Source organism: Semicossyphus pulcher, unplaced genomic scaffold, assembly GCF_022749685.1.
Source record: "Semicossyphus pulcher isolate SPU_LCO1_2020_fin unplaced genomic scaffold, fSemPul1.0.p SCAF_9, whole genome shotgun sequence".
In the NCBI taxonomy this organism is placed as follows: Eukaryota; Metazoa; Chordata; class Actinopteri; order Labriformes; family Labridae; genus Semicossyphus; species Semicossyphus pulcher.
Window position 1 is genome coordinate 5,340,625 of NW_027211770.1, and position 12,593 is coordinate 5,353,217.

The window sequence follows — 12,593 nt, forward strand, 5'->3', positions numbered from 1 at the left end:
TTCATAAAAATGTCATAAACTCTGTAACTGATGCGGTCTTTATATTTTGACCTACAACATGTTGTAGATGAAGGATTCTCTTATAGAAGCAGACCCTATATCCCTTTAAGTGTGACCCATCATTTATTTGTTTGTTTTTCAGACACTTTGATCTCTGAGGTTGAGAACCTGATGGACAGTGAAGGAGATGCATCTGACTCCAGGGCCACACGTGCAGATCTTCAGTCGCCACCAGTCAGATGGCCACGCCTTCTTTCTAGCTAGGGCTCACATAAAGCACAGCTCAGGCCAGGATTCAAATATTAGCACACAGATAAGCAAATACTCTGATGCCATCCAGGACAATGCAAAGACAGATCTCCACAACTTGGCACTAATGGTGCTGTCGGTCGCTGCGTCCTCTGCACCAGCTGAGAGGGTTTTAAGTAGAGGGGGCATCATTATGAGACCCTGTCCTTTAGGTCACAGACTGTTGCAATCACTCATGTTTCTTTACGTTTCTGTACGGCCTACCTGCAAACTAGTGCAAAAATATAATAGCAATAATAATAAATTAATTATATAATACATTAATGATCTAACTCACCGAACAGCTGGAGCTCAGACTTCTTGTTCCATCAATCACACAGATCAGGTCTGTGCATGAAAACGCTCCAACAACACAAACAGGTTCAGGTCAGTGTCTGTGTGTCTGTGCTGACGTCGAGCAGACAGCCTGCAGGATCCACCTGTCACTCAAGTGGCCCCGCCCCCAATGATTTAAGGCTTAATAGAATTAAAACAGGTGTGTTATAAATGCACCTCCGGTACAGTCACCTTGAGCAGTAAAGTTCATTATAACAAAACCGTGACGTCACACTGCCACCTGCTGGTTAGGACATGTCATTGACCAAATCTCCACAAAAAGGCTCCCCGTGTGATGACAGCGGAGCAAGTTAGCGCCACTTTCACCTCACTAAAAACGTGTACACGCTTTGTTCTGTAGATGTTCTTTTGATTCTTTTACACTGAAATAATTAAACACGAGGCCAGCTGGATGTTTGTAACCGCCGTGTGCCTGATAAGCAGCTCCCTCCGTTACTGCAGCAGTCTAATGTTGGATTGTTTCACTGTGGACATAATGCTGAAGGTCCAGAGTCCACCCCATCCCGCGAGACACAGAGTAACGTTTTACTGATTGATCCCCCTTCAGTGTGATCTATTAATATGTCACTGTTGATTATTGATATTAACTGTAGAACATGTTTCTGATACCTCTGTACATGATAGTTTATCATATATGATTAGCCCATTATACCAGTTAACTTCATGCAGTGTCAGCTCGTTTTGTTTCTCCTTTTGTTTACACGTGTAGAATGTAGCCTCTTGTTTAAACTGTGTACGTAAGGCAGGAAAGAATGACCTGAGTAAGGAAATCGTTCATGATACTAATACATTTGTTTATGCTCAAAGTTTGTGTAGAACAACGTGCAGTGTGAGTGGTGACGACAGACAGGCATATAAAGGTGGAAGTGAAAGTGTGAGACAGTCTCTCAGTCTCTCTCTGCAGTGATGGACAAGTTTAAGACGGTTCTGAACTTCGCCAACCAGCAGACCAACCTCGGGTTCGGGGTCGTGGCCCTGCTGACCGCCGGGGGGGAGCAGATCTTCTCCTCCGTGGTGTTCAAGTGTCCCTGCAGCCTGGAGCTGAACTTTGTGTACGGCTTGGTGTTCCTGCTGGTGCCCGCCCTGGCCCTGCTGCTGCTCGGGTACATCCTCAGTAAGAAGACGTGGAAGCTGCTGACGGGTCTGTGCTGGCGCAGGGAGCAGCGGTGCGGCTGGAAGAGGCTTGCTGCGGCATGCACCGTCCTGGTCCAGATCAGCACCACCGCGCTGGTGGCCCCGTCCTCCTGGATCGCTGTGGCTCTGCTCAACGGGAACTACTTTGAGTGCGCGATGACCGGGATCAACACGAACTTCACCAAGCGCCTGTGCGGAGAGAAGCCGTCTGCAGAGCCGTGTGAGAAGGAGCTGTTCAAGTTCCCCTGCGGAGGAGTGAGCAGCGTAGACCTGAGGGCAGTAAGGGAGGAGGTGCTGCTCACCCTCAGGGCTCAGTCTCAGGTCAGTGATCCTCACTCCTTACTGCCCCTAAACACCCTCTGACAACAGGCAAACTTTATTTATCACATCTCTGAGCACGGGAAGGATTCACTGTACAATATACAGCTGTGGTAACAAAGGGAAACATAAGAACACGATAGAGCAGATACAGCGTCATAGCACCGATATAAACCTGAGGAGGAAGTTACAGATGATAACTCTTTAAGTGTCCCACAGTGAGGAAATACTCAGTGTTTCAGCAGCTCAGCATGACCCGCTTCCTCCTCTTAAAAAAGAAACATCAAATCACATTCAAACTTTTACTACAAAAACAGCAACATGAAAAAGTGCGGTCAACTACCTCAGCCTTAATGTTTTAATGTCTTACACACAGGCGCCTGATAGAAGCACAAGGAGCTAAAAGCTCTGGTCTCCCTATTGGTACAATCATCCATGAAAAATGTGATTTAAAATCACAAGATTTATTTAGTTGCACTGATTTATTGAAGATACTTTTTGACAGGAAGGGAACGTACATTTTAAACAGAGTGATGTGAGGCTCTGTGAAAGTTTCATTTACACTTATTAAAAGTTTCACAAGTTACACAAGAAGAAAGAAAAAAGAGGGGACGTGTGTGCTTTCAGTTTCACAGCTGCTCTTTGTCCGCTCTCTGTCCGCTCCATAGACTATAAAAAGATGGACAACATGACAGCTCCATAAAAGTGAAGCCAAAACATTTCGGGCGCCCCCTGCTGACTGGCTGCAGTATAGGTCTTAAAGCCTGCCTCCTCCATGTTAACAGGTGGGACATGAGTCAAACTATAAAATCAAAATACACGCCAAATACATTTCAAACATGGTTTCTGTCATTATAGTTAGTTCTTATCATGCTGATTCACGTCCAAGTGTTTATTTTTCTGACAAGTTTATTTTTAATTAGTTATTTGATGCTGTCAAAATGATGATTGACAGCTCTGATGAAAAATTCAAATTTGCCGCTTCACTCACTGATCTCTACTGCGCAGTCTCTGGCTCCATATGACGTCACCATCGCAGGATGGCAGCGCTTATCACAGGGGCTATTTTGGCATCAATTACGTACAATGGGAGCAGATGGAGACGCGTTGTCCATCTATATATACAGTCATTGGTCCGCTCTCTGTCCCCTCTCTGCCCGCTTTCTGTCTGCTCTCTGCTCTCTCTCTGCTCTCTGTCCACTCTCTGATCTCACTATCTCTCTGCTCCCCTTTGCCTGCCGGCCACGCCAAACTCAGCAGCTCACTCAGCTCACCTGGGCACGCAGCTGCTCCTCATCAGTAATCAAGCCAGCATATGTAAGACTGTCCTGCTCCCTGGCCCACGTGTCCTGCCTGCTCCTCCTCAGTACTGTTGCCCTGCATGAGCTTTTCTGTGAGTGTTTGTCACTTCCTTACCACGCACCTTTGTCCCGGTTCAGCTCACCCAGCCCGAGCCTCCGGCCCAGGAACGAGACTCTGACGGCTCTAGACTTCTAAGTGAACTGTTATCACCTGCATGTTTTGTACCTGCTGAGTCTGAGTAAAGTTTATCACCAACGATGCTGCGTTTGGGTCTGACCCGACCCATCACAAGTTTAGTTCAAGTGTTTTGAGTTATTCAGGTTCATTCATTCTATTAACTTGACAGGTGTGATCAGTCACGTCATGTTTCAAGTTAAAGACTGAAATAGAAAAAAGCACCTCCTGAAGTCAGCGACCAAAGGCTGTATGTATAAATAGTGCAGGTAGCCCCGGTGACATCACCCATTGCTTTGTGGATATCATGTTCAGCATGTTGGCTGTCAGCATGAACATATTTGGACAAGTGGGTGGAGCTGGAGGGAAGCGAGGGCTCAGCAAATGTTAAGTTATCAACGTTATACAGTCTGTGTCTGTGGCTCATTCCCTCACTGCTAACAGGTTAGTTCACCCTCATGTTTTTTTTAATCATACTGAAGAAGCTCAGCGCGCTCGGGGGATGTAGCTGTAAACATGTTTATTTCGGCTGTAAAGTTTAACACAGGGCTCTATGGGGACTGACTCACTGCTGGAGACAGCCTCAAGTGGACACCAGAGGAACTGCAGCTTTTGGCACCATGTTGGATTCATTTTCAGCCCTTCAGGTTGCTGCTTGCAGAAACACAGACGTGTTTCCTCTCTAGCCATGAACATGCGAATAAACATTGTTCTGTTTTTAATCTATGATTCTATTCATGTGTGACACACAATAACAATATTGAGTGTTTACGGTGATGACAAATCTCTGCTGTGTGTTTATGGTGTCCACAGATTTTGGGTTGGCTGCTCATCGCCTCCATTATGTTGTTCAACCTGCTGCTCACCTGCCTGGCTCGCTGCACCTCCCCCATCAGCTACCTGCAGCTCAAGTTTTGGAGGGCTTACGCTCAGGAGGAGAACTGCATGATCGACTCATACACGGCCAAACACGCCAAAGAACTCGCTGAGAGGAACCTGAAGAGCTTCTTTACCAAGGCAGCGCCTGAAAAAATCCAAACTCCCTCCAAGAAGGACTGGGAGAAGATCTCGTCCCTGTACAAGTTCAGCTCCAAAGATCACTACTACAGCACCCTGCACCGGTACGTGGAGAGCAGCGAGGAGGTCGACGGCCAGATGATGAGGATGGCTTCAGTCAAGTCCAACGATTCTGCTTCTGTCAACCCTGCTGTGCTGGGTTTTGTAGATGACAGCAGGATGGTCATATGAAGAAGTCCAGTCTGGTCATATAACTTGTTCTGGACTCAGAGATTTTTTTTAATGTGGACGATATGAGAGAAGATCTGTATGAACATCACACTTCCTCTGCAGCAGCATCACATGATGCATAACTCACCATGATAGATGTGTAAAGGTTTAAGTGAGAAACAGAGGTGACTTATGTGGACCCCCCCCCCACATGTCAGGTGTACATGTTTGTTTACTATTGATTACAGGTGTTCGCTCTCTCAGTGGGCCTCATTCACAAACAGTGCATACGCACACATCTGTGCTTGAACCATGTGTACGAACGTTTTTGCTTCACCAACATGTTCTGGAGTCTGTTCGTACTCCGAGCAAAGTTAGATCTTAATCAGACCACGTGTACGCACAAAAGGCCGGCGTCCTCAGAAACACTTTTAACTTAATGTGCGGCACATTCAAACTAATAAAGCCTTTAATAGACAACAACAATTAAAACCGTGAATTTAATGCACTGACCAAATTAAACTGTTCATTCTAATTCATTAACTGTTGCGATGAGCACTGCTGCAGATTGATACTCATCAATCACAAAACAGCACTTTATATAATGTAATGAATGACCTTTGGGAGACTTGTTGAACATCCTCACTTTCACCCTCGGTGGACAAATTGCAGAGATGTTAGGTCAGATGCTTCTGTCAGGTCAGGTGCTCCTTGTCCTCCACCTGTTTCCTTCCTTTTTTCTGCTCAGCGATTCTTTGTTCGCGTCCACCTTGATCTCAAACAACTTTTTATTTACCTGAGCCACGGTCCGAACCTCCGGACATACAGCATCTACAGCCTCAGTTATTGAAGCTCAAGCTTCATTATTTTCAACATCGTGACTCCTGAGGACACGCTGTAAAAGAAAAGTCTGTTTTTTTTCTTGCTTCCACCTCCGACACCGTCGCCTCAGTTTCTGCTGTGCTGAAATTCTTTGTTTTTTTCCCTTTGGGGCCATCTCTTGCAACCTTTCCCTCCTTTAACTCGTCTTCAGCTCACCGCTCTCTTCCTGACACGCAGAGCGGATGTCCTTATATAGAGAAATGGGGTGTGGTAGTGTGCAGATTGCAGATTGCAGGTTGCGGGCACGCGCTTGTCACTTTACAATGATTCTGATTCCCTAACGTACGCACGGTGGTGAGAACAAAGTTGTCTGGTGCACGCGTGTCGTGAATCTGACGGTGATTTCGCATATGCACTTACTTTGTGCACAGAGTAAGAACATGTCTACGCATGTATTAGTGAATGAGGCCGAGTGAACCTGGATGAACCAATGCTGAAGCACTGAGTGAATCACAGGTTGTCTGATGTTGAAGAAACAGAAATGCTTTCAGATTCCAACAAACGTCTCAAACATGAACAAACTGCTGTATGAGTCCAAACATATAATTACATACAAAACAAACTAATAAACTGATATCAAAATGCTCTCTGAATTTGATGTCTGCCAGTGATGCCAAGGTTTCACACAGTGTCCCGGCTCTTTTGGGTTTATGGTGAAAGGTTAAGGTTAAATTAAATATCACACAAAAAGTCATAAGCCTGTACATACCGTACATGTTTGTGTGCATTAAGTCTGATCCAGGATTCAAACCAGGAACCTTCTAGCTGTGAGGTGACAGCACTAACCACTACACTGCCATGCCGCCCCAAGTAAAGACAAAAACTTTTCATTAAAGGAATACGGTTGGTCACAGATATCGAACAAAGCCGGGCTGCCCCAAGAGCGGCCTCACGTCACCCAGCAGCACCGTGACAGGCTGGAGGAGAGCACGCAGAGAGGCATGAGAGCTGTGATTAAAAACCAGGTTGTTCCACCAAACACGGGCCTGTGAACGCTCCCTGACTTCAAACATCAGTATTCTGTTGTTTCAACATCAACATGAACCAGTCGTCATTTTGTGCCTCAATGAGAATCTTTGATGTGGAAGGAGGAGAAATGTTGTTTACAATAAAACGTTCACACAAACACAAACTTTTATAGAGTAGAGCCAGAGAAAAGCTGTGAACATCTTTAGATTTGATGTAACATTTAGACAAGTATCTCATTGAGACACAGGGTCTTATTCTTGGGAGAGTCAAGACAACAGCAGCACAACAAGTTCCACACAGACAGGACAATCAGTAACAGCGTCTGTATGGGAAAGTGTTTCACTGTGTTTAACAGCAGCGGACCGTGTGACTGACCGGTGTCAGACTGCAGATATTCAGATACCAAGGCAGCAGCACCTCTTCAGCTATAAACTATGGTGTCATCTGCATAAACATGAATATCACGACCCATTTCACTACATGAAAAGTGAAAAAGGTGGGTCTTAGAACTGAACCCTGTGTTGCACCTTTGGTGACCTTGAAGCCCCTTTCACACATGCACTGCAAAATAACCCAACACTCCCCAGGTAGGCCTAAACCAGGTGTGAACACAAATCTCTTCACCCCAACTTTAAACAGACTTTTTCCTGCAGCTCTCTGATGAACAGTCTGTGTGAAGACATGGTGAGGCGAGGTGTGAACACAGCAGGTCTGGAAGATTCACACAGCGAGTAGACGGAGTGATGACGTCGTTCCTCTGCTTTATACTCTTTCCTGCTCCCTCAGGTGTCTTTATGATGTTTTCTGCTGTTGTGTTTGTGTTGTAGAAATGTCCTGATACATGTTATAATAACAGACTCCTCCTCCTCCTGCATGCTCTACACAGGCCCCGCCCCCTTTTCCACAGGTGAGAACATTTTTGACACTGAGTTCATGTGTGAAAGGGGCTGAACAAAGCTGGAGAGAGGATGAGCTGCACAGGTTGGTTACAGTCAGAGAGGTAAAGGTATTACCTTGATCAAGGTGTTCATGTAAATAAATGTCTGTAAGTCTCTATCTCTCTCTGAATGAGGTAACACATGGTGATTGAGCCTATGGCCCACTGATGAAAGCCTTTGCATTTGCAGTATATAGTATTATTATGGTCTGAAAAAATCCCAAGCGGAGCCCAGTTAGTGACGCGTTTCCCATCAGCCAGCAGTGGTTGGTCTGCCAGAGAGGGTAGGCGGAGCAAGTGTTGTGAGTAAACAGTAATCTACTACGGCTGAACAAACAAAGAAAAGATGGATGACTACAGATACAACTTCAACAAGAAGTGAAAATCCAAAGAAACAGAAACAAACTCGACACTCAGATGAAGCAAACAGTCTAAAAAGGAAATCGACCGTCAGCCAGGAAAATCAAGAGTTACAACCAGAGCCAACCGTGGACGTCACACATGCAGCACTGTCTGGATATCTGAAGTGTGCTCCTGCAGTTAACGTTTATCGCCATAATGCGCCGCCAAAGAGAACAAAACTGCGATCTTCATGATTAGCACTTTAAGAACCAGCAGCAGGGTGTGCCTGACTCGATGGTCTTAGCATGAGTTTTCATGATCTCTGAGATGAGGTGTAGTAAACATGAATGACAGAAGTCAGACTGTAAAGGCACAGATTCACATGCAACAAATCTACTCGTCTGTGTTGGCTTACACAGGAAGTGTCATCTTCACCACTTGACCACTTCCTCAGCACTGATGATAAACAGCATACACACATGAACATGCATCAGAAGAGCATCAGTGATCAGATCCTGTGTTTATTTCTCGTGTGTTACACCCTGAACACAGACAGTGTCAACAGTTGATGATGGAGATATTACTGATAATATTGTTGTGTGTGTTTCGTGACGGGGGTGTTTCCTTACATCTCACTTCCTGTATTTTGCGCTGATGCTCTGTGTGTCGGGCGTCAGCCGTCACTCTTGTGGAACATAGAAGCTACCAAGAGGATGTGATCACTTCCTCTCTTCTCTGTGCCGCAGCTGTTTGTCTCTGTAACAATGGTATGTTCTGTCTCGCGTGTTCTCCTTCTGCATGCTTCCTTGTCTGTGTGAGCTGAATGTTTCCTGTCAGTGCATGTTTCGTTATTACAGACAGAAATGGTTTGCATGAGAGTTAACATAAACAGGTGCATGACAGCCTGTTGTTGTTTGGGCTGCATGCTGTGTGTTGGTTTCAGGCTACATTCCTGGTCAAAGACCGGGATCATAAAACTTGACTAGCAGGTTTTTTGGGTTAGGGTTAGGGTTAATGAACGCTTCCTCACAGTTTGAGCAGAGGGAAGCATAAAGAGGGATGTCACTGTGAAGGGAAGTGTGGAGTTTGTTCGTACCACCTCTCCCTCCAGCAGCATCGCAGCAGGGACTTCCCCATAAAGAAGGAGCAGATATGGAGAGTTAAGTGGGGAGGAGGGAGCGTCAGACTGACTGAAGGAGGAGCCTGAGGGGAGGAGAGGCAGCTGAAGGGAGGGGCACAGATAGGCAGGGCAGATGTGTTTTGTCTTGAGCTGTGAAAGAACAGCAGACGGGGAGCGACTGCCGGCTGCACAAACTGAACTTCCTGACTTTCTCTCTCTGTTGTCTCTAACTTTGTGAGTGTGTGCGAAACCTCCCTGCTGACTCCATGGATAACTTCCAGACTGTCCTGAGGTTCTTCATGAACCAGAAAGCCACCATCGGATACAGCTTCATGGCTCTGCTGACGATAGGGGGGGAGCGAGTCTTCTCCATGGTCTCCTTTCAGTGTCCTTGCAACCACGACCAGAACTTCGCCTACGGGCTGACCTTCCTGCTGGGCCCGGCTATGGTGCTGCTGGTCCTGGGTCTGTTCTTCAGCACCAGGCTGTGGAGGCTCTACACCGGCTGCTGCCTGAATGCCACGAAGCTCTGCCCCCGGGGGAACTGCTTCGGCTGCCTCAGGGTGTTCATGAACATCTTCAGCGGGGCGTGTGTGGCCCCCATCATGTGGCTCTGTGTGGCCCTGCTCAACGGGACCTTTTATGAGTGTGCCGTCAGCGGGCTGGATGATAACCTGGTGGTGGATATGTTCTGTAAGAACAAGACCCTAAAGTGTCGGGAGGAGCTGGCCCGAGTGCCCTGCGACCGGTCCAAACTGTCCAGTGACGAGCGTATGGAGCTGCTGCTGATGTTCAGAGCCCAGTCACAGGTGAGACACACACCTAGCCCGAACCCTAACCCTGGTCGAGAGCGTACTCTTTGTTATGTTATTGAGAAAGAGACACAACACGATTCACCATGAGCAGCACTTTTGGCAGCAGATGCAGAAAAACTTCCTTTAACAGGCAGAACTCTGATTATGTCATACGGGTTATATAAGCTTGGATTTGGTGACTGCAAAACTTTCTTTCACATTCATACAAACTGTTGTGCTTGGTAGATCCTCAGATACACCTGTGCAGGTGTGAGAGCTGGGAAAGAGAGATTTAAAGAGAGGAAACAACAAACATGAAACATCGTCCCTTCAGCTCTACATTTAGAGGTTAAACATAACAGGCAGTTGGACTGTCTCACTGGTTACCAAAGATCCTCCTCATGCTGAGCTTGCCTTTCCAAACTAGTTTCCCTGAGTGGATCGAACTGTGACCCCCTCTCCTGGCTAGGACAGAAACAGTGGATAAGGGACACGCCTCCATCAGCCACACAGTGGTACCACACACTCTAAACTCTGAGTGAAGGAGGTGATGTTTGTTTGAGGTTCATGGTCAGCTTGTCGTGTATCTGCCTTCATCCCTTCAAAGCCGTGTAAGAAAGAGGACATTCGTGATTATCATGACTTGTGTGTAATTTTCTGTCTGCAGATCCTGGGCTGGTGCATCATCATCATCGCTTCTGTCGTCGGCCTCCTGGGAACCTGCTACAAAAACTGTCGCTCCAAAGTCAGCTTCCTGCAGCTCACATTCTGGAAACGCTACATGGAGAAGGAGAAGGAATGCTTCGACGCCTACGCTATGGATTACGCCACCAAGCTGGCCGAGAGAAACCTGAAGAGCTTCTTTGAGAACAAGGACCCCGAAGCATTCCCTTTCCCCAACCACAAGGCATGGGAGGAGATCTCTGCACTCTACACCTTCTCCAGGAGCGAGCAGTACTACAGCACGCTGCAGCGTTACGTGGAGAGGACGGACCGGGACTTCACTCCGGAGAAGAGACCCGTCCTTGACTTCGAGCACGGGATGGAGATGCACTAGAGGAGGAGGAGCGCGCGGTGTTTGTGCCGGTTAATGAGTGACATTAACACAGACAGTGAATGAACAGCTGCGCTCACCACTCTTTAGTTCAACTATAAGTCTATTGTGTGTGTGTCAGTTTGACTCAGGAAAAGTTGTCCTCGCAGACAAAGCTGCCCTTTCACTTCATTCCTCCAAAGAATTCTAATACTGCCAATAACAATGGCACAAGCTCATCTAAGCACATGAAACTATGAAGGGCATAACCACTACTTTATGCACTCTCTGTATACACACTGCATGCATTCAGGGTCGTCCATGACTGTAGTACTAATTGTGTTGAATGTTCTCTTATTTGGATATGCAAAGGTACTCGTATGAACTCATATTAACAATCAGGGTTGTAGCTCTGACTGACGACATCCAGGTTATATTTCCTGAGATGAGGAGGGTTGTAGAAACTTGGTGCTTGTGGTTCCTTTAATAAGAGAGAGGAGAGAAGCTGTTGCTTTATATTAGCCAGTTAATTTAACTCAGTGAAGAGCAGAGCAATCAAAAAGCTGCAGTTCCTCTGGTGTCCACTTGAGGCTGTCTCCAGCAGTGAGTCAGTCCCCATAGAGCCCCATGTTAAACTTTACAGCAGAAATAAACATGTTTACAGCCTGGTACAAAAAAACAGTTTGGGTCTCTATAGCTCATTTCTCTCTTCATGACAACTGTACGGGGAGAACCTTTATACAACTCACCTGTTTACACGAGCGTGTTTCCACCACATCCCGACATGTCCTCCAGCACTCACAAAAACATGAACGTAGATATAAAAATATTACTATTTGGATTTAATTCCTGCTAATGACTCCTCTCATGGATCCCGTCCAGCACACTGTACCTGAAAATCAACTCTGAATCTAAGCGGAGGAGACGTTCAGACGGTACACCGGGCAGTATTTAGTATATATTAGTTTTTAGCTAGCTAACATTAGCAGCCCATTTAACATCACAGTTACTGTAAATTACGGATGCTAACTCAGATACAGCGTGTGTTAACTGATAGCTTAGCATTTGCAAACCCTTGACTCCTCTGTAGCTCCTCCCTCTCTTCCAAATATGGTCACTTCAGGTTCAGGATGCTAAAGTCGAGCCTTCAAATGAAGTGAACAAACCAGAGAGTGACATCACGGTGGCCACGCTCTCTGGGTCCTGGCTGCGGCCCTGCATGTGTTCTTCATAAAAACAGACACAATGTGTGAAATGCAAAAAGCTCATCTGTAACACTGCATTCATGTCTCCTGTGTAAGTGTGATATGTGAGTTAAAGCTGAGCACTCTTAGCATGTCTCTGTATGATGTGTTGTATCACCTGGGCTGTCGTGTACAACAATGAAGGCCGTGTTTATTCTTCCATTAAAGACTGACCTCAGGTTCATGTAATAACAGCTCTGCAGCTCCATCCTTCTGACCTGCATGCAGAGAGCATAAAGAGCAAACACGGGAAAATTTAGCTGTATGTTCTGAAAGGTCACCTCGCTGAGATGTGTTTCTTTATCAAAGTGTTTTTACAGCTTTACGTTTTTTAAAGAATCAGCTTTAACTGGTCGTTCTGACGATGTGCCTCTGCAGAGGCAACAGCTCTGTGCCATGCTGAGGGCTGACGACAAGTATGAACAGCCTCACACACGTAAACACATACAAGAATGATCATTATACCCTGTAA

General features: G+C 46.2%; 2 protein-coding genes across 2 annotated transcripts; both read left to right on the forward strand.

Annotated features, from left to right (window-relative positions):
- Positions 1–1,551: 1,551 nt before the first annotated feature.
- Positions 1,552–6,258, forward strand: calhm6 (calcium homeostasis modulator family member 6). The gene is made up of 2 exons (XM_069656594.1): positions 1,552–2,100; positions 4,387–6,258. Exons 1-2 carry the CDS (start codon positions 1,552–1,554, stop codon positions 4,819–4,821), a joined length of 984 nt encoding a protein of 327 aa, XP_069512695.1. The 3' UTR covers positions 4,822–6,258.
- Positions 6,259–9,234: 2,976 nt separating this feature from the next.
- On the forward strand, positions 9,235–12,313 carry LOC138584296 (calcium homeostasis modulator protein 5-like). The gene is made up of 2 exons (XM_069656488.1): positions 9,235–9,859; positions 10,512–12,313. The coding sequence occupies exons 1-2, from the start codon at positions 9,317–9,319 to the stop codon at positions 10,899–10,901; spliced, it is 933 nt and encodes a 310-aa protein (XP_069512589.1). The 5' UTR covers positions 9,235–9,316; the 3' UTR covers positions 10,902–12,313.
- The last annotated feature ends 280 nt before the right edge of the window (positions 12,314–12,593 follow it).